This window comes from Dendropsophus ebraccatus, chromosome 12, assembly GCF_027789765.1.
Source record: "Dendropsophus ebraccatus isolate aDenEbr1 chromosome 12, aDenEbr1.pat, whole genome shotgun sequence".
NCBI lineage: Eukaryota > Metazoa > Chordata > Amphibia > Anura > Hylidae > Dendropsophus > Dendropsophus ebraccatus.
Genome location: NC_091465.1, coordinates 50,558,574 through 50,584,566, shown reverse-complemented (window position 1 = coordinate 50,584,566; position 25,993 = coordinate 50,558,574). Strand labels below are relative to the sequence as shown.

Here is a 25,993-nt window from a genome sequence, read left to right as displayed (position 1 = left end):
AACCCTTTAAACGCCACGATCGTGCCGCGACCACAGCTTTTAAGTGTAAGTTACAGGAGCAGCTCCTGTCACTTACCGATGTCTGCGGGGGTCCCGATTGCATGGCCTGACTGCCGGAGGTATGCAACTTACCTTCGTGCAGTCTCATCTTCAGTCTTCTGATAGAGTCTGCCCCAGGCAGGCTCTATCAGAAGATCACAGATTACACTGATCCCTGCTATGCTATGGCATAGCAGTGATCAGTGTGCCCAATCTAATATATGTATATAATAGTCCCCTGGGGGGGACTAAAAAAAAAAAAAAAAAAAAAATAATAGTTTTTAAAAATGCCCCATAGCCCCTCCCCCAATAAAAGTGTAAATCACTCCCCTTCCCATTTTATAAATAAAAGACATAAAAGTAATAAAATAAATAAACATATTATATGTCATAACATGCGTAATTGTCCGCTCTATTGAAATAAAACAATATTATTACCGCACAGTGAACAGCATGGACAAAAAGCGGTAAAACAAATCCAGGATCGCTGACTTTTTATTACATTTTATATATAAAAAAATTTATAAAAAGTGATCAATACATCCGATCTAAACAAATATGGTACTAATAAAATCTAGAGATCATGGCGCAAAATTGATATGCGCTATAGGAGTTACAATAGGGCTATTTTTAATATACTTATTTGCAAGAAAAAGTTTTACTGTTAATAACAATAGTAAAACATTAGAGAAGCTAGGTAAACATGCATATCGCTGTATTCAGACTGACCCATAGAATAAAGATAATCATGTCAATTTTACCATAAAGTGCATTACGTAAACACAGAACCCCCCCCCCCCCCCCGAAACTTTGCATAATTGCATTATTTGTCTATAATTCACCCCATAAATGATATTTTGGGGGTTCTGTCACAAATTTTATGGTAAGTTGAAAGCCATTACAAAGTATACCTGTTACTGTAGAAAACAAGACCTCACATGGCCCTTTAGGTGGAAAAATAAAAGAGTTATAGCTTTTTGAAGGCGAGGAGGAAAAAACAAAAATGAAAAAATGTAAATTGGTGCGGTCCTTAAGGGGTTAATGCTAAAACCAGTTTACTAGTGACAAACCTGTTAGGATATTCACCTAAAGGGCATTTTATTCAAGGCAATTATCAGCAAAACCAGAGGATTATTGCCCCGAAAAGAAGAACCAGTGATCAGCCGACAAAAAAGTAATCGCTCATTTATTAGCTGATCAATTTGATTGTGCTGGCCAAAAACAAGGGATGTGCGGCTGACATTGATGTAAGTGAATGGCTGCACAAATGATTCTGCAGTCATTCCTACAATACATTAGTGAACCAAGTAAAATCTGTTAGACTGGCACTCATATCAGGAAAGGGCCTGCCCACCTAAAATGACCATAAGAGTGTGAATTCCTTTCAGATCTTGAATGAATAGTCAGTTCTCTATACTGTTAGGTAGGTACTGTCATTCAATGGCAGACTTCACACCCCATAAATTTTAATATGGGGAAGAGTAGCAGGGGATTGCTCCAGTTATGTCTCTGTTGATGTCAGCTGCAGAGAGAGTGAGATAGATAGAATACATTGATTATATTACCCAAATAGGGCCTTACCAGGAATTCTGGGCATTTGTAGAAGGAATATAAAAGTTAAAGGTCATCTCTGGCGGTTTATGTTTTTCCCTTAATTAACACACATTACAAAGTTATATAACTTTGTAATGTATGATAATTACCTATCTGTCCCCGTTCCCCCCTCTCCCTTTGAAAGTGAAAGAAAGCATGCATAGCTAATAACTGTCGACCACATCCTCTTCTGCTAGTGCCATTTTGTGTCAGTGTCGTCAGAGTGGGGAATGTGCCTGATCTTCTTCTTCTTTGCCGTCTTCCTGCACAACTGAATGGGAGAGAAAAGGCTACTGGTGCACTTGCGCACCAGCAGCCTTTTCATTGGACTGACTGGCTGAGCAAGCTGGAAGCCACGTAATGCAATCCGGCCAATTAAAAGGCTTCCGATGCAAGTGCTCACCAGTAGCCTTTTTTCTTCCATCCACTTCACTGGAACCCGGAAGTAAGGGAGATGAAAAGATGCTGACCAGAGTTGACGGGTACCATGACAGGCGGTAAATTCAGGCGGCAATGGTCACTGGAGGGATGGTGAATATAAAATGGGTGTGTGTCTGTGTTTTTGGAACGCCACAGTAGTCCTGTGATTACAGCAGCCTCAGCATTATTTTAGGCATAGGGTGGGAGCTAGAGAAATGGAGGAGAGAATTGCCGGCTGTCGGTTTTCTGTATACTGTTGGAACAATGGCCCCATCGATGATTCTGACCTGAACATGCGAAAATCTCAAGATGTTGCCCTCCAAATTTGTGAATGAATAACATATTCACATTGTTGGCATTATTCAGATATTGAATGAAATTCTCAAACCTGGTTTCCCATCCATCCCAAACAAGAAATATGTCAACTTAGCATAAAAACGCTGTGATGTTGAGGGTATTCAGGGTGGAAAAGATGACATCATTTTTCAGTTTAGCGAGGTAGAGATTGGCATAGGTACAGGAGACTGGTGTGCCCATGGCAGTGCCGATCTGCTGTCTGTACCAATCCCACTCAAACTGGAACACATTGTTAGTTAAAATAAAGTGTACTGGGAGGCTTATGGCACCTCCCGAGGATTCAGTCAATTGCCTCCACTCCTGCATCATGAAGGATGTGGATGTAGAGGCTCTCGATGTACATGGAAGCCAGCCTGAGGCCCTAACACCACTGCACAGTTTCCAAGAAAGTCACCTTCAAGTGACTTCAAGTCCTTTAAGTTTACTAACAAGCAATGTCCTCAGAGTCTAGCCCAAAAACTGGTACAGTGCTTCAGCAGGGGAACCTATGGCTGATACATTAGGAAGCCCTGGTGGTTTCTCCAAGGACTTGTGTACCTTGGGTAGAAAGTACTACCTGGGCACCCTAGTTGATGGGGGAAACAGGTTTTCTGCAGTCTTCTTGTCAATATCTCCAGCTTGACTGTGCTGCAGAAGAGATTGGAATTGCTCTTTAATATGGGGCATAGGATCTTTAACTAATACTTTGTAAGTATTCTTATCCCCTAACTGCCGGTGGACCTCCTGAAAAATAATACGTACGTGACTTAACTACGGCTGCTCCCCACTTGTTGGCCCTCTTTATAATGAGATTGGGACGATTTCTAAGCCGTATCAATGCTCTGTGCTCGCTACTAGACAAGTTGCTGATGGACTTATATTATTTTAACAGCAACAGAATCCTCTACTCCACAACTGGGTCCAACGGGCGTAGGTCCAGGTAAAATAAAGTACTAAAAATGTATTAAAAAATGACACAACACAATTCAGGATCGCACCAATCCCTTTCTCAAGTGTCTGACCAAAGGGTTAGACACTTGAGAAAGGAATCGGTGCGATCCTAAATCGTGTTTTTTGATACATTTTTAGTACTTTATTTTGCCTTGCTTTATTACCTGGACCTACGCTCGTTGGACCCAGTTGTGGAGAGGAGGATTCTGTTGCTTTTACTATCCCGTTGTAGTTGCCTGGGAGTGGCTGTGGTTCATATGCCTGCTGTGGTCGAGTGTTGTGCCTTGTATTTGCACAACACCATTAGGTGAGAATCTCCATTTTCTCTTTTTTCTGATGCCCTTATGCCTGATTTCTAAACTATGGAGCGCTGTTTATTTTTATATTTATATTATTTTAGGCATGGTTGTAGGCATTTACTAGTCCAGGAAAAGAGTGAAGGTATAAGAAGAAGCCAGTGTAAAAGTCATATTACATTGGCCGACCTGTGCTTTAAGTGAGAGACAATCTACAAGAGCCTATTAAGTGGCTCGATAATTGTGCAGCCAGGGCTGCATGAACATTGTTACCTAAGGAAAAGCTTCACAAAAGTATTAGATATGAGGATCTAGAAGCACTGTGAAATTTTCCTTCTTTACTAGAGTAATGATTTCATCCTAAGAATAATTACAGCATATCATTTCCATACATTCAATGTAAGGACAATTCTGATACATGAAAGTCATGTAAAGTATATTGGGATTTCTACAGTACACAATTCAGCATTTTATAAACACCATTTATCCCAATATGCCAACAAAACCCAAAATGGAGCATCTGAGGAAATGAAGGAGATGTTTCACTGCCCCCGTTTTATGCTGCCTGATTTTCTAGCATCGTTTTGTAGTTGGAGAAGCCGCGCTAATACATTCTGATATATTTACTGTGGTTCCAACATGAGTTATATGAACAGGTTGAATACTGTGACATTTTCATCTGTATACTGTCTTTAGCTAAGAACTCAACAATTGTAAAAAAAAAAAAAAAAAAGATACAGTACATATTGTGCATTGTTATCTACTGAATATAGTGCGGGCTCTACAGGCAGAAACAGCCATTGTTTGTAGAGGTGTCATGAAGGATTTCAAGGCAGATAGTCTGAGTCGCAGTGAACGTGCAAGGGAAGTTTTGGTTCATGCCAGCTGGTTTAAAACTACAAAGACCAGGGAACAAATAATGTCAGCTCCGAACATCCCTGCAAGTTTGAAGTTGTTTGAGACCCCTCGGGCAGTTATGAAGTTCAGGAAAATAATGTGAAATGAGCTGCAGCTATGGTAACCTCTTCTGTGCCACTGGGATTCACAGCTCAGCTTTTCAGCTCTTAGCATAACGTTCTCGAGTGTTTTGCTGGATGTATTGTAATGTCCAGAACTCCAGGGCTTTTTTCCTAGGGAACTCTGGAGCTTTTGTTGATAATTACTGAGGATTAACTAGAAACCGTAGTAATTACAGGAATATGTATATAGCGAACATGGTATAGCGAACATGTGCCAATACATAATGTAGTTGATCACTTGTGTGACCCATGTTCAGAATACATTAGAACTGCATACACCCACTATACTGCCACCAAAGGGTCTTAGGTACAGGAGAGCTTGAAAGTCCTGGGTCCAAACACAAGGCTCTATCTAAAGAATCCAAGGTTTCTATAACTAATGGTGTCAAATTGCAACAACGGCCGTGCAACAACGGCCGTGATTAATACGAAAATATACGTTACCTTGTCGTCTATGGAATCACTCCTGACGAAGCCGCCGAGGAGCGGCGATACGCGTGGGGTGTTCGTTCTCCTGCTACATTGGGACTGTATATTGTGGGGTATACAATTTTCTATTTAATTTTGTTTCCACCATGTTTAAGTATCATGTCACATGGTATCGTTTGTTATTATTTGTTAATTATCTCTTTGTTTAGTCCCATTTTCGCTTCTCCAGCCTGGGTGTAGCAGTGAGCACTCTCCTGCATCATAGGAGGTTGCTGTATAGTGATTTTAATGTTTTTAATTTTTTGTTGCCGGTGTTAATAAAGCTATTTTATGATTAACTCAGGTGTGCGTCTCACTCATATACCCTATAGTTCTTGTTTCCTCTTGTTCATACATAGTTCATTCATAGGGCAGGGGGTGAAACCCTAATGCTGAATATCTTAGTATTTAATAATATTCTTCTGGTGGTGCCCACCTTGTCTATCAATATAGTCTATGGAATCCCAGCCGGAGAGTATACACATAGTATCTGCTCCAGCCAGGATCTTTTGCGGCGCGGCAAAAAACTGATATGTCTGTTTTCTCCCGCCACTTTTAATTGAATAGCGGCCACAGAAAACCCTGTCAGTGCACACAGTGGAGCGAGCGGCTCCGGTCGCACGCTCCATAGTGTACAGTTGGGAGTTCTGATGCAGGCGCACGAATGTGCCCGCATCAGAACTCAGCGGCGCTAAAGATCATCCGGCTGGTACTGCAGTATCAGCTGGGATGAAGTTTAACCCCTTAGCGCCCCATGACGTATCTGATACGTCATGGTGCCGTGGGGGGGAGTTCAGAGAGGGGTCCCGCCGAGACCCCGCTCTGAACGGCGCCGCTCCCAGCTGTTATGTGCAGCCGGGGAGCGCCTCTATTAGCCGGCACGGGTCCTGTTGCCGTACTGGCTAATTAAGCCTCTAAATGCAGATGTCAAACCTGACAGCTGCATTTAGAGGCTTTGCTCCATGCATCCCTGATATCTAGTGGGTCTGATCTACGGGAGATCCGTCCTTCTGCCTGTGCCGGGCCTCAGTGTGGCAATGGCGCTGATCCCGGCTTGGCAATAGATTGCTGTGGCCTGCAGCAGGCCAAAGCAATCTATTACCGATCTAATCGATCTTTGCTGTGTATATACACAGCATTGATCTCTATGAGAGATCAGTGCTGTATATATACAAGTCACCCAGGGGGACTTCTTGTTAATGTAAAAAAAAAGTAACATTTTTTTTTATTAATAAAAAAATCCCCTCCCCTAATAAAAGTCCAAATCACCCCCCTTTTCCCATTATATAAATAAATAAATGAACAAATAAATAAACATATTTGGTATTGCTGCGCGTGTAATCGCCCAAACTATTAAATTATCACATTTCTGATCTCGCACAGTAAATGACGCAAGCGCAAAAAAATTCCAAAGTGCAAAATTGCGCATTTTTGGTTGCATCAAATCCAGAATAAATGTATAAAAAAGCAATCAAAAAGTCGCATGTGCGCAATGAAGGTACCGATAGAAAGAACACATCATAGCGCAAAAAATGACACCTCACACAGCCCCATAGACCAAAGGATAAAAGCGTTATAAGCCTGGGAATGGAGCAATTTTAAGGAACATATATTTGTTAACAATGGTTTGAATTTTTTAAAAGCCATCATGTAAAAGAAACGCTATACATGTTACATATCGTTGTAATCGTAACAACTTGAGGAACATATGTAACATGTCAGTTTTACCCCAGGGTGAACGGCGTAAACATGAAACTCCCTGAAATGAAAACAAATTCCTTTTTTTTTTCAATTTGATAGCGCAAATTATTTTTTTTCCGGTTTCGCAGCATATTTTATGGTAAAATAAAGTCTGTCATTGCAAAGTATATTTGGTGTCGCCAAAAATAAGGGCTCATGTGGGTCTCTGGGTGAAAAAATGCAATCGCTATGGCCTTTTAAACATAAAGTGGAAAAAGCAAAAGCGCAAAAACGAAAATTGGCTTTGACCTTAAGGGGTTAATGAGACTCTTACCAAATGTGAACATAGCCTTAACATACAATGCTACAGACAGTCCAGATCTGTAGCACAGGCGAATACCTAGATGATCTACCAACAAAAGTGTCCATTTTACTGCTAATACCCAAGCATTACTGAAGTGGCTGCACTGATTGTCTAGTATCTCCTCCATACATTATAGTAGGATACTACATATCCTGTACTGCTGTGTGTGTCTAGTATTCCCTCCCTACAGTACAGTGTGATACTACCGATGTCCTGTACTGCTCTTTACCTGTGCCAGGATAAGTTGCTCTTTTGGGCACCAGGTGAGGTCAGCTTCATTTTAGTTTTCTGGGACCCTGTGTACAGGACCCTGAAAATGCCCCGGTCCTCTACATAGAAAATGATTTGCGTGATCTACAGTGTCCATTAGCTCTTTCTAACTGTTGTATGTAAGGACTTGCTTTACCCATATTAGTTATCTGATTATTTACCTTAAATCTTATATTTGGATGACATTATGGGGGCTTCTGAACCAACTACAGTTTTCCATAGAATAAAGATACAATATTCTCAACAGACAATGGTCATCCTGGAACCAATTAATATTGCAACTTAAAGGACCACTGTATATACCCTCAAAGCCAGCTGGTTTATTTTGATAAAAAAAACACCTTTTTGGCCATTGTCAAGCAGTTCAAATCTGAAATTAAATTGTATGTTAAACGAAAAGCTCTCTGAATGCATATTTTTGGAATATTTACTAAAAAGCTGTACTTACCCACCTAATCCCTTGCTGCTGCTCCAGCCCCCAATGCTTCATGGTCCCTGTCTTGAAATAAGGTAATACCCACTTGACCGATAACCTATTAGGGTGCATCACTAAATAGCTAGTGATAGGCTAAGCAGGTATCTCCTGTGTGCCACAAGGACACCAGGAAATGGAGAACAATGCGGGCTATGCACCATTGGAACAGCAGTGGTGGGGGAGAAGAAAGGTAAGAACAGCTGGACAAGAAGCTTAGAATCAGTCTTGGTCCCTGATTCAGGTTCAGCAGCTGGTAACTCTAACATGCCATTGTTTTTTGGTGAAGTCAGCGGAACACATGTTTGTATTGAGGTTACCTCCGTGGTCTATTAAATTCCATACAAAGTCATAATAAAGTTGTGTGCATGAGGCTGGTTTTATATAGTCATAATAGTCCTACTGGTACTCAAGGATATTGCTGTAGAACTCTGGTTGTGGTTATAACTGAGTCTATAATGCTGCTATATTATCACCAGCCTAAGGCTAAGCAAAGAAAAGGCAACACAGCAGTCAGGAGAAGACACATGTACATGCACATGTACATCACTGTTCATCTATGGTGCTTATGCGGAATCTTACTTTAGCAGCGGTTGTGACAATACAGCATAGTGGCTGTCAATCAAAGTGCTGGAGGAGCCCAGGGGAACGTTCTATAGGCTTTTAAAGCTATTTTGCATATAAATTAAAAGCATGATATCTCTGGGTTTGAGGAGTTAAGTATCAAAACAAAGGTGTGAGTGGATTTAGGGTCAGAATTCCTATACATCCATGGTCTTAGGGCCCTATTACACAGTGCGATACTCTTTACAACGATCAGCTGATGACAATGATCATTGGCTAATCATATCTTTAGTCCTAAACTCATCGGCTGCCAACCGCGCATCGCTATTACACGTAGCAATACGTGGCCAGTCGCCGATGAATGGTTTTTAAAAAAAAAAAAAAAAATAGACGTACATACCTTTCCGCGCTCCCTGACGTCCTGCTAGCTTTAGCCCGCTCCCTGCAGTGTCTGAAGTGACAGGTGGCTCAGCCAATCACCAGAACAGAGCCACAGCCAGTGATTTGCTAAGTGGCCTGTTACTTCAGACAATGTGGTGTGAAGCTAGCAGGACATCAGTAAGCACAGAGAAGCATATAAGTTTATTATTCTACACTATTTATGCAAGGGCTTCACGGACTTTGCTTACAATGTCTGTGCAGCCCTTGCTACATGACTATTGAGCAGTATATGGGCTCAGTAAGCAAGCGCCGATGTAGCAGATCTGTGCTCACTTACATCAAGTCATTGGGCCATGTAATACAGCCCTTAGTTTATACACCAAAAGACCTGCTGACAGATTTTAGACAATATCTTATACTGCAATTCCCTCATTTATTAGTTTAAAGCAGATCCATCAAAACTACATCTTCTTGTATTTCTGTCAATGAAAAATACTGAGAGGCCAATACACAGAGAGAAAAGTCCGTACATACAGTACCTCATGCCTGACCAAGATAAAGATTAATGAAGGTCCCAGCTGCTGAAGCCTCAAGTGCAAAGGGAATTTGATCTTTTCCTTAAAGGGGTTATCCAGCGCTACAAAAACATGGCCACTTTGCCCTGCTCTTGTCTCCAGATTTGATGGGGTTTGAAACTCAGTTCCATTGAAGTAAATTGAGCTTAATTGCAAACCACACCTGACCTGGAGACAAGAGCGCGGCAAAAGTGGTCATGTTTTTGTAGCGCTGGATAACCCCTTTAAATGTCTAAAGCTCCCTTCACTGCTGGTATATAACATATATATTTTTTTTTAAATGAAGTTTAGATAAGCCATTCACTCATCTCTACTGGCAGCACTAGTGTGGTGGTCACTATATGGGATCCATAATGTCATATTTACTGTGTACCTGGAATGTTTTTATGAAGAATGATTATTAGGCGGCTCTGGGCTCAATCAGCATTTTTTAAAGTACTTCCATTTTTCCCATTTAAAATTTGGTCCCTAAGTACCTTAACGGAAGCGCCGTTGTCGCTGCTCCCTGCTGTCTGCACCTGAGGAGGCGCCGTTGTCTCCGCTCCCTGCTGTCTGTACCTGAGGAGGTGCCATTGTCTCTGCTCCCTGCTGTCTGTTCCTGTGAATTAGGAGGCAAAGCTTCCTGATCTATCTCTAGTGTGACACCCAGTGTAATGTGATTCTATGGTGCCGTCTCCTAATGCACCGGTACGCTCAACAGTAGAGTTGATCGAACCTTGGGTAATCCTAAGTTTGATCGAACTCGAACATTCACGAACCTGCCGCATTTAATTGCTGATGCCTTACCGTTCGTGCGGAAGGAGGAGAGTACCCAGGTACTGCCTGGAATTCCGGGATACAGACTATTACCCAGGATGTATTGAGGTTCGATCAACTCCACTCAGCAGCAGAGACAACATCAGTAATACCTCCAGTAAGGTATCCCTCACCAAATTCAAAATATAAATAATTTAGAAAATGACTCTTGTATTATGGTCACTGTATATACAGATACAGGTGCTCTATAGATTGGCGTAGGGAACCTTGGCTCCCCAGTTGTTGCAAAACTACAACTCTTATCATACATGGACAAAGCTAAAGCTAAAACTTTGGGTGTCCAGACATGATGGGAGTTGTAGTTCTGCAACAACTGGAGAGCCAATGTTCCCTGCCCCTGCAGATAATAGGTAAGGTTTATAGAAATGTGATATATATTTGGAGAGGGAAGTTATTAAGGGGTTAAGTATAGAATAATGTACAACCAGACCAGACCCCTAAATAGACACTGGACACTCTCTTCTGTGTCTCCCCCCCATCCCAAACTGGTGTCACCTTGTACCCCACTGCCCCCCTCCCCACTCCAGACTGGCACCCTTCACCCTCCTCCCCAGACTGGCACCCTTCACCCTCCTCCCCAGACTGGGCACCCTTCACCCCCCTCCCCAGACTATGCACCCCTGATTGTCCTCCCCTACCACACACCTGTATCCTCTTTCTTCCTCCTCCATAGTGCAGTGTACATACAGGACCTGCAGTGACATCATAGTCACATGTCAAGGTCCTTCACTATCTACAGTAACTTTGCTGTACTGTCTCCTGGCTGCTGTTCAGCCCTGATTTACATAAAATCTCGGTAAAAATGCAGCGATTTGGTGCAAATTATAGCTAAACGGCAGCCAGTAGACAGTACGGTATGGGAAATATCTCTTTTGATCAAGTTAAAATCGTCTCCTGTCTCCCCACACTGACAGAGGGCAGGAGGCTTCCAGGCTGCCTCATCCACTGTGATTCTTCTCTCTCTGCTCCCTGTGATGGTGCCCTTCCCCCCCCCCCCCCCCCCCCCCCCCGTCTCTGCTTCCGGGGCAGCTGCCCCCCCCCCTCCATACGGCCCTGCATCCAATCAGTAAGCCGTAAGGGACCAGGAAAGCTGTCAATGCAGAGAATACTGGACACTTAGGAAGAAGATGCCACCTCTTAGGCACTATTGACAGCCAACATTTAAGCTGCATGATCAAGACATCAGGTGTGTATGGACTCCCAGCCTTGACATGTGTATGAGCCTATCAGCTCAGGACTGCTGACCAGTCCACCCTGAGAGTTTGTACATCCTAAACATTCTAAAGCACTGTGTCTTGTTACAGCTTTAGGATTCTTAGTTCTAATAAAGTTCTAATAAAGTGAAAGCACTTCACATCAGGACACTGTAATTGCATAGTGTTATAAAATGATGTGCCTGGGAGGCGTAAATCACCTGGAACCTGTTCAGACCCGTCTGAGCTAATATATGGCACAGTTGGCTTGCTTGCTTAGTCTAGTGAAATCGGAAGGAAGTCTAAATACAGAAATGACATTTTAGTTGCCAGGACTCATTTTTTTAGTAAGTGGCTTGACCTTCATCCTGCCCTGCAATACCTCACATGTTCAGTTTTCATTATTTCTTCCTTAAAAACACTTTGGCAGCAAACATTTTTTTTTGCCAGCCCCTATTAGTGCCCATTGTTCCTTCTTTAGAAAAAAAGATCAATAACTGACCCCACAGCATGGTACCACAGGAGATGGAAATGCTGGCGACATGCTGGAGTCTTTATTAAAATCACAGTCCCATTCATGTAACATCTGGAAAGACATTTCCTGTTTAAGTTTTTTTTTCTGCAAAAATCAATGGAGAAAAGCATCACACAACATTAGCTTGATAATAAAAGAAGCATAAAAGTCCACATTTCTGTACATGTTGGTGGTAGGGCAGGAAGTTTTTTAAAAAAAATTATGGACATGTTCTTACACCGTTTCACCACCATTTTTTGGGGGGTTGACCATGAATTTGGTGCCATTTATGCCATCATATGCATGAGACTTGCACATCTTGGCACCCAACTGATGTCTGTATCAAAAAATGTCTGCAAATCTGCCAAAAAGAGACATTGTGGGAACATACCCTATATATGTATTATGTGTATTTGTATTCTGCAAACAAGCATACACAAGCCAAACATGCTGTGGATTTCACCATTCAAAATACGAATTTGCATTTCCCATTAAAATCTATAAAAGTAACATAAGCTAGGTAAAACAGCCCGCTTAGCCATTTATGATAGGAATACCTATTAAGGCTATGTTCACACTACGCATATTTGAGGCTGTATAGCAACCAAAACAAGGAGTGGATTGAAAACACAGAAAGGCTCTGTTCACATAATGTTGTATTTGAGTGGATGGCCGTCATTTAATGGCAAATATGTGCTGTTATTTTAAAACAACGGCTGTTATATTGAAATAATGGCAGTTATTTACCGTTATATGGCGGCCATCCACTCAATTTCAACATTGTGTGGACAGAGCCTTTCTGTGTTTTCAATCCACTCCTGGTTTTGGTTGCTATGAGGACCTGACATGAGGACCAAATACAGCCTCAAATATACATCGTGTGAACCTACCTGGTACATCCTCTTTAACCTAAACCCACTGATTGCACGGCGCCGTTCTATGCACCGGAACCGGTCGGTGCTCAAGCACTAGAGGCGGGCCGGGCCGCCCCCAGTGGGAGGGAATTCCCTCCTCTGTATGACGCGGCTCCATTAGAACGAATGGAGCCGCTTCATTCAGGGGAGGGAATTCCCTCCCACTGGGGTCGGCCCGGCCCGCCTCTAGTGCTTGAGCACCGACCGGTTCCGGTGCATAGAATGGCGCCGTGCACGGGAACGGGGCCTCGGTCTGAAAAACAGACCGCGGCACTGGCTTCCCCATGTCGGCGCCGTTTGATCAGTGGGTTTAGGTTAATGAGGATGTACCAGGTGGTACATCCTCTTTAAAGGGGTATTCTTATTTGAACATTTATGGCATACCCACAAAAAGTGCCATGAATAATCTGATGGATGTAGGCTCGACCACTGGGACCTGAACCTTACTTAGGGCTCCCTTGCTTAAAAGTGCATTGCATTGATTGTAACCTTCTTTCTGGTGTTTTTTTTTACATTTTTCAGTAAAAATATTTAAAGTGAATGTACCATCAGGTTGATTGATTCTAATGGAGCAGCTTCACAGTGTGTAGGGGAGATCGTCACACTGGGAGCCAGCGGGCCTGCCCCCCATACATCATGCCAGGCTGGTGTTTAGGAACTGGGCGGCTCAAAGAAAGGACCGCGCCACCGGCATCCCTGCATCGGTGCTAATCCATTCAGGTCCTGATGGCACATGTGCTTTAAATCACAACAAAAGAATTGCATTATTTTCAGAAAACAGACAAAAGTGTGGGAAGGAGTATGGGAAGGAGGTCCTAATGTGTTTGACACACAGTACAGAAGAGTAGACCCACTATCAGTACCAATCCGACAATAAAGCAATGTTTTTGCTTGGTGAACTTCCATTCAAAAGGAAATGACTGTAGAAAAGGGGTTGTCTAGCCTCATGTAAATAAAGCTGTAGAATAATGTTAAAAAAGTTTAACTGGTATATCTCCATGCATATGGAAGCACAACAGGACCTGTTACAGAAGACCCTTTGGGTTTTCCCATTATATACACATATCCTTGATGGAGAGATTAGGGCTTCCAAACAGGTTTTGAATGAAGCAGCAGTGAACAGGCTCAAGGGCTACTCCATTCATTGTATATTGTCATTGTATATGCTATTCTGTATTAGTGTATGCTATTAGTGTAATTATGATCTGGCCTTAGTCAGATATTTTGGTCTTTCCTTTCACTTGCTAGGAGCCCTATATATTCCACTTTACTGTTAATCTTATGTGTCAGAAATGAAATAAAATTCTCTGACAAGGTAATGATTGCATTTGCTTGCAATTGTTATTTAATAAAGTTTTACAAAGAAACTTCAGAGTGAATCATGACTGGATAATGTACTTGCCTCTTGGATTGATAGAAATGGATAGAGAAGACAAGCTGTAAATCATGAAAGATCCCACTAACTTGGCATCACACGGAAAATCCCCATGGGATATTCGATTCAGACATTGTCTCACTGTGTGCATTCACCTTCCACGGCCTGGGCTAGTATGAATTTAAATGAATTAATGATTTGTAGGAAACTTAAAGGGGTTGTCCGGCGCTAAAAAATTATTCACAGAATAACACATTACAAAGTTATACAACTTTGTAATGTATGTTATGTCTGTGAATGGCCCCGTTCCCCGTGTCCCACCACCCCCTCCCGTGTACCCGGAAGTGTGGTGCGCTATACATACCTGTCACGTGCCGACCACGGTCTCCGATCCTCAGCAGTGACGTCTTCTTCGGGAGGCCGGCGGATCTTCCCGAGTGCCGGCCGCCCTCTGCAGCGTCATCCGAAGCTCAGCCGCGATTGGCTGAGCATAACTGTGCTCAGCCAATCGCGGCTGAGCGGCTGATGACGCGGCCACGTCATCAGCCGCTCAGCCGCGATTGGCTGAGCACAGTTATGCTCAGCCAATCGCGGCTGAGCTTCGGATGACGCTGCAGAGGGCGGCTGGCACTCGGGAAGATCCGCCGGCCTCCCGAAGAAGACGTCACTGCTGAGGATCGGAGACCGTGGTCGGCACGTGACAGGTATGTATAGCGCACCACACTTCCGGGTACACGGGTGGGGGTGGTGGGACACGGGGAACGGGGCCATTCACAGACATAACATACATTACAAAGTTGTATAACTTTGTAATGTGTGTTATTCTGTGAATAATTTTTTAGCGCCGGACAACCCCTTTAATAATAGTTTGTACCGTAATCTTCAGGGTATATTTCTTAAAAAGGTCAAATTTAATTGTATCAGAGTACAAGATCCTCATTGAGATCCTCATTTTCTGAAATTCTGCTGTGAAAATACTTTTAAAGGGGTTGTCCAGGCTTGGAAAAAGAATGTAGATGATTATTAGGTTTTCTTCTACCTGCTGAGTGTCACCTTCTCTTTTCTCTTACAGGTTATACTAGACCAATTCAACCCAAGTCTAAAGAATTTTGTGACAATGGGGAAACATTATGAGAAAGCGCTTTCAGGTATTATTATTTTTGTTACTATTATTATTATGTTATGGGTGTTTACAGTATAAGGGCCGGTTCACACTGAGCAAAAATGGAGTAGAGCGGAGGCGCATGAGAAATCCCATTAAATTAATGGGACAGGCGAAATTTCAAGTGGCATGTGTGGCGCTGGCTCTGCTTGGAGTTCCACCACTTTTGATCAAAGTGAATGGGCCCCAATAATTAAAATGTGATAATAACTATATTATTTAGGGGTAGATATATAAATAGGGATGGTCCGAACCAAGTTCGGTTCGGGTTCGTACGAACCCGAACCCTCGGCAATGATTCCCGCTGTCTGCCCGCTCCGTGGAGCGGGCGGATCCAGCAGGAGGACCGCCTGGAAAACAGGGATACAGCCATAGCCATAGGCTGTATCCCAGTTTTCCAGGCGTTACTCCCGCTGGATCCACCCGCTCCACGGAGCGGGCAGACAGCGGGAATCTGCCGAGCGTTCGGGTTCATACGAACCCGAACCTCGGCAGGTTCAGACCATCACTATATAATAAATATATATATATCTATATATATATATACATATATATATATATATATATATATATATATATATATATCTTTATGGCAAATGCTTCCATGAATTATAACCTTAATCTACAGTAATCTCTATATTTTAGTATGCATCACCCTAAAACCAGTTCTAACACTAAATGGAAGAGTCCAAGATCTTTCTTTTTCTTAAGCCGCACTCAAGTAGAAGTCGGTGCTGGCTTATAAGAGATGAACATATCACATAGCCGTGTCCTGTCATGGAATAACTGTAGTCTATTGCTATCCTTCTTTTTGTGGGAAAAATCTGACATCCATATGAAATGTGGCAGCAGTATATGAATTCCATTGCTAGTGCTTCAGATATTGGAAACTGGGAGTATTACAAAGAATTTGGCAGTGGAAACCTTAGAAATAGCCAAGTACAGTCCAGAAGCATTGGAAATATATTAAGAAGCACTGAGATTCAAGGATGATTGAGAGAGGGGAGGTTAAAAGTCACCTGCAGAACAACCTTAAAATGAAGATATTATAAGGGAATATAATTCCTTAAATTGTCCTCTGGTTAGAAGACTCTTTATATTCAGTTCAGCCATCTGGGAATACCAATATAGTGACAGGAAGAGTTGTCTCTATTTCTACACAGATTTATCAGCATTGCTAGGCAGATGTAGATATTCGAGTGCTCCCTCCTACTGCTCTGCCTGTCAGTCTTTATTTTTTATATTAAACTTTCTTTATTATTTTTTTTCTTTATTAAGTCTCCGATATTATTCCCATGAACACCACAGATCAGGCTGATCAGTGCTATGGGCTACACCTAACATAGTTGGAAACTTGGCAAAGGATCTTATGTAGGGCTGCCAACCGCCTGTAAATCTGCAGACAGTCCGAGAACAGTGGATGTTTGCCCAATGTCTGCAGTGTTCATAATAAAAATGATGCGACCATGGTGTCTGTAGGAGCTGTGAGGAAGGAGGAGGGGTGACTAGTCTAGTCTAGAATTTGGAGAGAACAGTACATCTACCCTGTGGTGCCTAGTCAGTGTGCTGTCCAGTGAGGAAGACAGGTGCTACTATTCTCTATTGGCACTATAGTGGGAATATACTAAGGAACGTAGTAGTAAGGGGATACATTTATTTATTTATTTATTTTTTTAAACGATATTTTATTAGTGGATTATGTAATATTTGAACATACATATTGAAAATTCCTTACATATTCAAAAAGAAAGTCGCTCACACGCAACAAAGGATTGTATGTTTACAATATCATACAGATACAATGAGCCTTTGTAATAACCTTAAAAGATATATTATCATATACAATACAACATAGTCTTACCAAAAACATAAGTAGAAAAACAGTAATTTATAATATCACCTTAAAACATGGTATAGATGTCAGATATTCAAATATGCTACCAATAGAATGGAGAGAATTGTCTTTAACAGAGAAAGGGAAAAGCTTAAGATATTTGGAGTGCTCCCAGAGTTCCCTTTTGGGCGGCCATGCAATACCAATCAGTGTCCTTAAATTGATTAATGACAGAGTCTCTCTCTTCTATAGTAAAATCATGAATTAGAAATTGTGTCCATTTGGACATAAATGTTTTTGTTGATTTTTCTTTGGTGTGCAATACATCCAAAAGTTCCCAATGAAAGATCTCCTTCAGAGCGGAGATTACCTCAGAAATGTCTGGTAGAGTATCCAGTATCCAGTGTCTTAATAAACATTTCAGGGAGACTAATAGAGTTAAATGAATTCCTTTAGAAGTAAGTAATTTAGGAGAGGGAGTAGTAGAGTCTATATCAATAAAATGAAAAAGATAACTAAGAGGGAGAAGTGGTATGGCATGGCCCCAAGTGGACAAAAGATAGAGCCGCACAGAGTCCCAAAATTCCTGCACTCGCGTGCAGGCCCGGGCACAATGAAACAAGTCTGCTTTAGGAAGTGAACATTTCGGGCAACTGTTTATGTGAGCAGTGTGGAAGTTGGAAAAAGGAATATTAAAGGCATATATAGCCTTGTGTATAAAGCGGAAATGTATTTCACGTAGAACCACATTGGGAGTGGCAGAATGCACTAGTTGAGATCCTCTCAATATTTGTTGGGTCAGATCCTCTGAAAAAATTACGGAGGACCATTTTTTGAAAAAAATTTGTCTAGATAAATTCTTTTGAGAGCGTGATCTAAGTTCTCCATATGTATGTGATAAAGAATTATGTACCAGTGGTGTTGGGAATAGATCATCAAATTCTATATCACTTTCTGCTTCTGCTATGTCCCGCACTCTGGAAGTAAGAAATTCAATTATAGAATCGTATTAAGGGAAAATTAAATGAAGACAATTTAAATCGTGTTCTGACGATATCCCATGATAAGAAAGTGTTGGAATTAGTATCCAGCAGATCCCCAACAGAAGAAACATGTGCACTCTGCCACTCCGAGTAGTCCAATTTGTCTGAGTCAGGTGGGTAAAGTGGTGAATGCCACAAAGGAAATCTTTTCGATAGGCAAAAGGGTAAACCATATAATTTTCGTATCGCCTTCCATGTGGCAATGGTGTCTTTAAAGGACAACTCCGGCGGGACCCCCCCCAAAAAAAAAAAAACACAGACACACACAGACACCATACTCACCATCCCTCCGGTGACGATCGCCAGTCCATTCGCCCGCCGTCCGCCTCACCGTCACCTGCGTCTGCCATCCAGCGATGTCTCTTACTTCCGGGTCCTTGAGAGAGAAAAGGCTGCCGGTGCACTTGCGCACCGGCAGCCTTTTCATTGGCTGGAGCGCATCACATGGCTTCCAGCAAGCTCAGCCAATCAGGGCTGAGCAAGCTGGAAGCCATGTGATGCGCTCCAGCCAATGAAAAGGCTGCTGGTGCGCATGTGCACCAGCAGCCTTTTCTCTCCCATTCACTCTCAATGAAGACGCCGAAGAGGAAGAAGACCCGGACCGCCCCCCAACTCTGACGTCACCCGTCACCAGATGCCGCCCGGGAGAAGAGGACCGTGACGACCGTAATAGGTAATGTATACATTCTTTAACTTCCGGGGTGGGGGGTCGGGAGTCGGAAAGTGGGGGAAGGGGGCCAGACCGGGTATTTAACCACATTACAAAGTTATATAACTTTGCAATGTGTGTTAAATAAGCCAAAAAAAATTTTCGACGGAGTTGTCCTTTAAAGATAACACTTCTCTTAATTTCTGGGGGTAGTTCTGGTAATTTAGCATGTAGCAGGGTGGGTAAAGGCCAAGGTGCTGCTAAAGCTTTCTCAATTAAAATATTGGAGAAATATGACGTGTCCATAATCCAATCTTTAGCATGGCGAAAGAGAGCGGCTAAATTATATAATCTAATATCTGGGCCTTGAGCGCCACCTTTAGAAGTAGGGAGACAGAGAGTGGAATAGGCAATACGAGGTCTCTTTGATTGCCAAATAAATTTAGTGAAATATGATTGGAGTAGGGAAACGTCAGAATGTTTGAGTAAAAGGGGTATTGTTTGCATTGGATATAACAGTTTTCCAAAACACATCATTTTGATTAAGTGGGTACGGCCTAGAATTGACAATGGTAGAGATTCCCATCTCTGGAGATCTTGTTTTATTCTCTTAATTATAGGGCGATAGTTCAGGGAATATAGTGAGGAGGGAGTTCTTCCAATCTGGATTCCAAGATAAGTAATATAGGATTTAGCGATGGAGACCCCCGCAGGACCCAAAGTAGACCTCTTATGTGGAGTTAGGTAAAGAAGTTGACTTTTATGTATATTGATTCTATACCCAGAGAAGGAACCAAAAAATTTAAGTCATCTAATACTGCCGGAAAATGTAGATCTGGGTTATCTAAATATATTAAAGTATCATCAGCAAAGCCTGTAACTTTGATGACTTGGGAACCAACCCGTATGCCTGAGAAAAAATAAGAAGAAATAAGATATCTAGCAAGAGGCTCCATCGCCAAATTGAACAATAGAGGGGATAGGGGGCAACCCTGTCTGGTACCTTTTTGTAAGGGAAAGCTATCTGAAAGGAAACCCGGGGTATGAATTCTAGCTTTCGGAGATGTTTATATTGTGGAAATAAAATCTTTGAATTGACCTGTGATACCAAATTTTGTTAAGGTCATGTCCAGCCACTCCCAGCTGATATTATCAAAAGCCTTTTCGGCGTCAATTGCCAACAGACCTGGAGAGTGGCTGGAACGACCCCCAGATTGGACACCAGACTGGGCCGCTAGTACCGTTCTTATATTAGTGACACCAGAACGTCCTTTTATAAAGCCAACTTGATGGCTGCCTATTAGTGATGGTAGGATGTCTGCCAATCTATTGGTCATAATCTTTGCCAACAATTTTAGGTCTACATTTATTAAAGAGATTGGCCTGTACGAATTAGGAGATGTCGGATCCTTCCCCTGTTTGTGTAGTATTTTGATATATGCAGTATCTCCCGAGGGGAGCATGTGATGGTCAGTCAGAATAGTTTGGAAAGTAGAAAGAAGAGTGGGGGAGATGACAGAAGACATAGATTTATAAAATTCCGCACTATAGCCATCAGGGCCTTGAGCTTTGTTATTTTTAAGTGTAGAGATAGTGGCAGTAATTTCCTCCAATGTGACTGGGGCATTGAGAGAATCAAGAGAAGGTGTATCAAGAGAAGGTAGAGTTAACGACTCTAGAAAGTTCTTACCAGCAGCTAGATCAAGCCTATCTTTGGAATATAGTGAGCGGTAAAATTGTTGTAAAAGTTGTGATATGACTTTAGGATCTTTTTGTATATTACCCGCTGTATCTTTGAGAGCAGGGATATGTGTAGTAGGTCTACGTCCTTTAGCAAGGTTAGCTAACATTTTCCCTGATTTATTACCATAGCGGAATAAACGGGATGTGTATTGATCTCTATATATGGCATTGAGTTTTTCCTGTGCAATTTCGAAAGCTTGTCTAGCTGCTGTCCATTTAGATTTATTGTCATCTGTAGGGGAAGACAGGAAAAGAGTGTATGTAGAGCGCAGATCTTGGGAAAGTTGAAGATAGTTTTTACGTGCTTCACGTTTCTGGGCAGCCACATAAGAAATTATTTGGCCCCTTAGAACTGCTTTTGCAGTCTCCCAGAAAAGTATTGGGGATTGTGTATGTTCAGCATTGTTAGAATAAAAGTCTGACCACCATTTTTTTAATAGTTTGATAAATGATTCATCACTAGCTAAATGAGAAGGAAATCTCCAAATAATATCGGATCCCTTCTGACAAATATCTCTTAATTGTAAACTAACAGGGGAGTGATCCGAAATTACTATATCATGAATTTCAGAGTCTTCTACTCTGCCAAGAGAGTCTGGTGACACTAAACAGTAGTCTATTCTTGACCAGGCCGTTTGGGAGTGAGAGTAAAAAGAGTATTCTCTACCATCTGGGTGTAGATGACGCCAAGAATCAGATAGGGAGGTAGAATTAAGGAAGTTGGATAAAATATTATCTGATGAAGTATATACAGTAGGGGTCTTAGTTCTTTTTCTATCTTCAGTTGTATTAAGAACAGTATTTAGGTCTCCACCAACTATTTTAAGATTATTGCCATCTTGCAGAAGGTTTTCCAATTTTTTTTTAAAATCAGGTCTCTGAGTGTTGGGACCATAAACGTTATATATGCTATATTTGCCCGCTGGAGTGTCAATAAGAAGATGACATATCCTGCCTTCATCATCTTGATATTGAGATAATACCGTACAGGCTAAATTTTTATGTGTAAGAATAACTACCCCGCCTTTACGGTTAATAGCTGGTGAACCATAAACTGCACCCACCCAAAAACGTTTGAGTCTGAAATATTCCGATTCAGTTAAATGTGTTTCTTGCAATAATACTATATCGGCCCTAAGTCTCTTAAGGTGTTTCAGTATAGAAGTCCTCTTAGATGGGGAACGTAGTCCCTTAACATTCCAAGTGATTAATTTCATAAAATATTAATAGAAGAGGAGGTGTTAAGAAGAGACCCTGGAAGCACAATAACATAGTGGGTAACCCTTTCAGGCAGGATAGCATGTAGCATTTTCAGACAAACTAAAGGTGATATACCTAAGAATAAAACAGTTAACAATATAAACTAAGCCAATAAAGTGAGATGTGGACTTTTTTCGTATTGTCCAATGTTCAGAGCATTCGCAAACTCCGCATTATGGAGAAGAAATAAAGAGAAAGAAATAACTGGTGGAGAGGTCACATCAACCTCCGCTCCACTAAATGAGTATATATTAAAATTAAAGACATACACATCCCTACCCTCCTGACAAATGTGTGAGTTGTCACAGGGAAGCAAATAAATAAAATAAAAGGAAGAGCCAGTATATAATGATTAGTACTTAAAGAAGTTGTACTTAAACCTAAAACCATACAAGGTGGAATTATACATATACATACATATACATGCACACACACACATATACATATATACATACATAAATACATACTTACACATACACACACACACCACCAAATGCATTACTACCTAGACTAAAAAAAATAATAATGTAGTAACAAGGTGTCCCTAATATAGTATTTAGTCAACATATATAGGGCTAAATAGAGAAAAAATACTCAGTTTTAATGAGCAGCATAGCGTCCAACAGAATAGAGATGGAGTTCATAATCATTCAATTTTTTCTACCGTGTCAGTAGGACCATCCAAACGTCGTCTCTTGTGCTTGTCTTGGATAGGTGGAGTGATACCCTTTACATCTTTAAGGGAAGAAATGGCTTCCTCAGGGGAACTGTAAAGAGAGGCTGAACCATCCGATTTGAAAACTTTCAGTATGGCAGGATAAAGAAGAGCAAATCGTATTTGATTTTTTACCAATGTCGAGCAAATGTGTGCAAAAGCTTTACGTTTTTGAACCACTGCTGCAGAGTAGTCATTAAACATGAGGATTTTGTGGCCACGAATTGCAACATCAACTGTAGATTTTTTAAAGCTTTGTAAAATGTTGTTTTTATCATTATAATTCAGATACTTGACAATCACTTGTCTGGGTTTCTGTTCTTTTTTATTTGCATCTTGCTTTTGTTTCACTGGTGGGGGTCCCACACGGTGAGCTCTTTCCACAGTAATGTGACCTGGGATACTCAAGGCTTGGGGAATTTCTAGAGAACATATAGCATGTAATTGCATGGCTGGAATGGATTCAGGTAAACCTATAATACGTAAATTGTTGCGCCTAGAGCGGTTCTCTAGATCATCAGTCTTTGTTTGCAATGAAGCTGTGACATTCATATTCTGTTGTAGTTTTATTTTTGTAGAATGTATTTCATCTTCTAACATGCTGACTCTCTCCTGAAGTTCAGTAATCTGTGAGGTATGCGTTGCTATATCTCCCTGTATGGTTGCTAGGGAGGAAACTATAGTGGCCTCAAGAGAGGATTTTATGTCATTTAATATCATCTTGGACACTTGAATTGCCAGTGCCTTGCAAGACATATTTAGTCCTGGTATTATGGTGTCACAGAGGTCCGGCACTGGGGTTTGTAAGGTATGTGTTTCCTCTGTGTGTGCCTCAGCAGCAGCACCTCGTATCGGCGCCATTTTAGGTGTCCCTGTGACAGAGCTGTGAGGTAAATGAAGGAGGGCTTATGGGGAGGTGTATAACTGGTTCCCCGCTTAATGAAGTGGTGCCTCCGACTCCTCGGCTCTTAGAGAAGTCAGAGATGTGGTCCGGCAGGGCTGGTAATGTCAGGAGTCAGAGCGGGGAGCGATATTATGAGCAGAGGGTGGAGGAGCTCACTCACACTGCTGCCATCCTATACGAGCCGGAACCGGAAGTCCCAGGATACATTTATTTAAGGGATTTTTGGGGCAAAATGTGGTACCGACACCCAGCACTGGTGATAATCAGCTGTTTGGCGCCTGCATAGACAATCAGTGCTGCTGTGCACTGATGGGGACGGACAGGACCCGGGACCCTCACATGCAGCTGCGGCGCCAAGCAGGTAATGTATGCTGTGGGCCCCAGGCTGCGGGGGGCAGGGGGTTAAAGTGAATGGGTTACATACTCGCAGTGGAATGAAAATTCCGATACGGATATGTAACCCCATTCAATTTCACACTACCAGGATTCACAGTTGATTTCGCTGCAAACTCGCATCGTGAAATCCGCTACGAATCCAGTATTTGTGAAGCCACCCTAAATGAAGAAATTGTGAGATTCAAAATTTCAGACTATTTTTCTGCCCCAATAAGGAAGGGAAATCTGTTTAGGGTATATTCACACTGAATTAAATTGGTGGAATTCCGGACAGACTCCGTTCATAAATACATATTATGGCTGGGTTCACACTACATATATTTCAGTCAGTATTGGGGTCCTCATATTGCAACCAAAACCAGGAGTGGATTGAAAACACAGAAAGGATCTGTTCACACAATGTTGAAATTGAGTGGATGGCCGCCATGTATTTGCTGTTATTTTAAAACAACGGCTGTTATATTGAAATAATGGCTGTTATTTACTGTTATATGGCAGCCATCCACTCAATTTCACCAATGTGTGAACAGTTTATTTCTGTGTTTTTAATCCATTCCTTATTTTGGTTGCAATATGAGGACCACAATACTGACTGAAATATACGTAGTGTGAACCCAGCCTATTACAATTTTTTTTATAAAGCGCCCCTAATTCCAGAGCGCTATACAAGCGATGAGGGTAACAAACAGGAACAATACAAGATCAAAACACATTACATGAAGGCAAATGGCAGACTGGTACATAGGGGAAGAGGACTTTGCTCGCGAGGGCTTACAATCTAGAAGGTAATGGGAAGGAAACAGGAAGTAAAGTGCAGTCAGTCAAGTGTGATGCAGAATTGTTATAGGTTGTCATCAGGTATTAATTCTGTTTTCACACTTAAATGGCTCACTTAGAAGGGACTCACAAATGACCATACCCTTATACAGTAAATTTTACTATTGGTTCTTATGCTGATTTTACACGAGCACATTGCATGTCACATAAATGTCATTAATGTGTTCAAATTAATTTGTGGACATACAGTATAATGCTAGAGGTCTGTGACCATTGATCTTTCCAACCACTAAAGAATGATTAATAATGATAACTATTGTTTGGAAAAATAATTGCTAAAGATACTTTTCCATCTACAAGTATGATATTGAATGCATAGAGAAAACTCTAGCTTTAGATTTATAGATTATGATACCAATAAAGTTTATTTTTATGGCAACACAATTAACAAACAATAGTTTTATGGTTTATTGTTCATGCCCTTTAATGACACTTGCCAGCAAAATGTCAGACTAAACAGGCAGACCACTGTAGTTCTTAACAAAAAAAATCACAGTGAGTTTGAGCAAAGTGGCAAATGATCGTCTGAAACAAATCTAAAAACGATTTTCATGTAATTTCAGCCACCGACTATTTTCTTCTCTGTATGGCCAGCTTACGGTGTGTTTACACACACAGATTTATCTGACAGATATCCAACAGATTATTGAAGCCAAAGCCAGGAATGGATTTGAAAAAAGGAGAAATCTCAGTCTTTCCTTTATGACCTGTTCTCTGTTTATAGTCTGTTCCTGGCTTTGGCTTCAATTATCTCTCAGATAAATATGTCTGTGTAAACACACCGTTTATTGTAACCATTTTTATTGAAAAACAGAAATGGTAAGATGCAGTAAAAACAGATGCAGTTGTATGCCATCCGTCAGGGTCTGGTTTCTTACATTATACAAAAAAAAACAAAAAAACACATAACAAAAACGTTTCTTTTTCAAATTCTTTAGCATACACTAAAAACGTGGTTGACTGTGGTTAAAATTAAACGTTCAAAAATTGATACAGTGAAATGGATGCAAGAACGCAGTGTGAACCTTAGGGGTGGGTATACACAATGCATTTTTCTGAAAAGGGAGTCAATAATGAAATACAGAAGGCTTTTAGTTTCTGAGGTCTTTTCTCCCTTAGGGGGGGTTCATACTACGGAATTCTCGCGGACAATGTCCGCAGAATTCCGTCGTGTGTCCGCACGCATGGCTGCGCGCCTTTCCGCTAGCTC

At 41.5% G+C, this 25,993-nt stretch overlaps 2 protein-coding genes across 2 annotated transcripts in view; one reads left to right on the top strand and one right to left on the bottom strand.

The window, feature by feature from the left end:
- Positions 1-10,909, bottom strand: part of LOC138769978 (toll-like receptor 13) — a 110,118-nt gene extending 99,209 nt beyond the window's left edge. Inside the window, exon 1 of the mRNA XM_069948779.1 lies at positions 10,890-10,909. The gene's annotated coding sequence lies outside the window, so the exon portion shown is untranslated. The remainder of the gene's footprint in view (positions 1-10,889) is intronic.
- The window catches only part of LOC138769979 (BAR/IMD domain-containing adapter protein 2-like), a 97,950-nt gene that overhangs the window by 13,650 nt on the left and 58,307 nt on the right, over positions 1-25,993 (top strand). Inside the window, exon 2 of the mRNA XM_069948784.1 lies at positions 15,313-15,388. Coding sequence (XP_069804885.1) covers positions 15,313-15,388 — 76 coding nt within the window. The remainder of the gene's footprint in view (positions 1-15,312; positions 15,389-25,993) is intronic.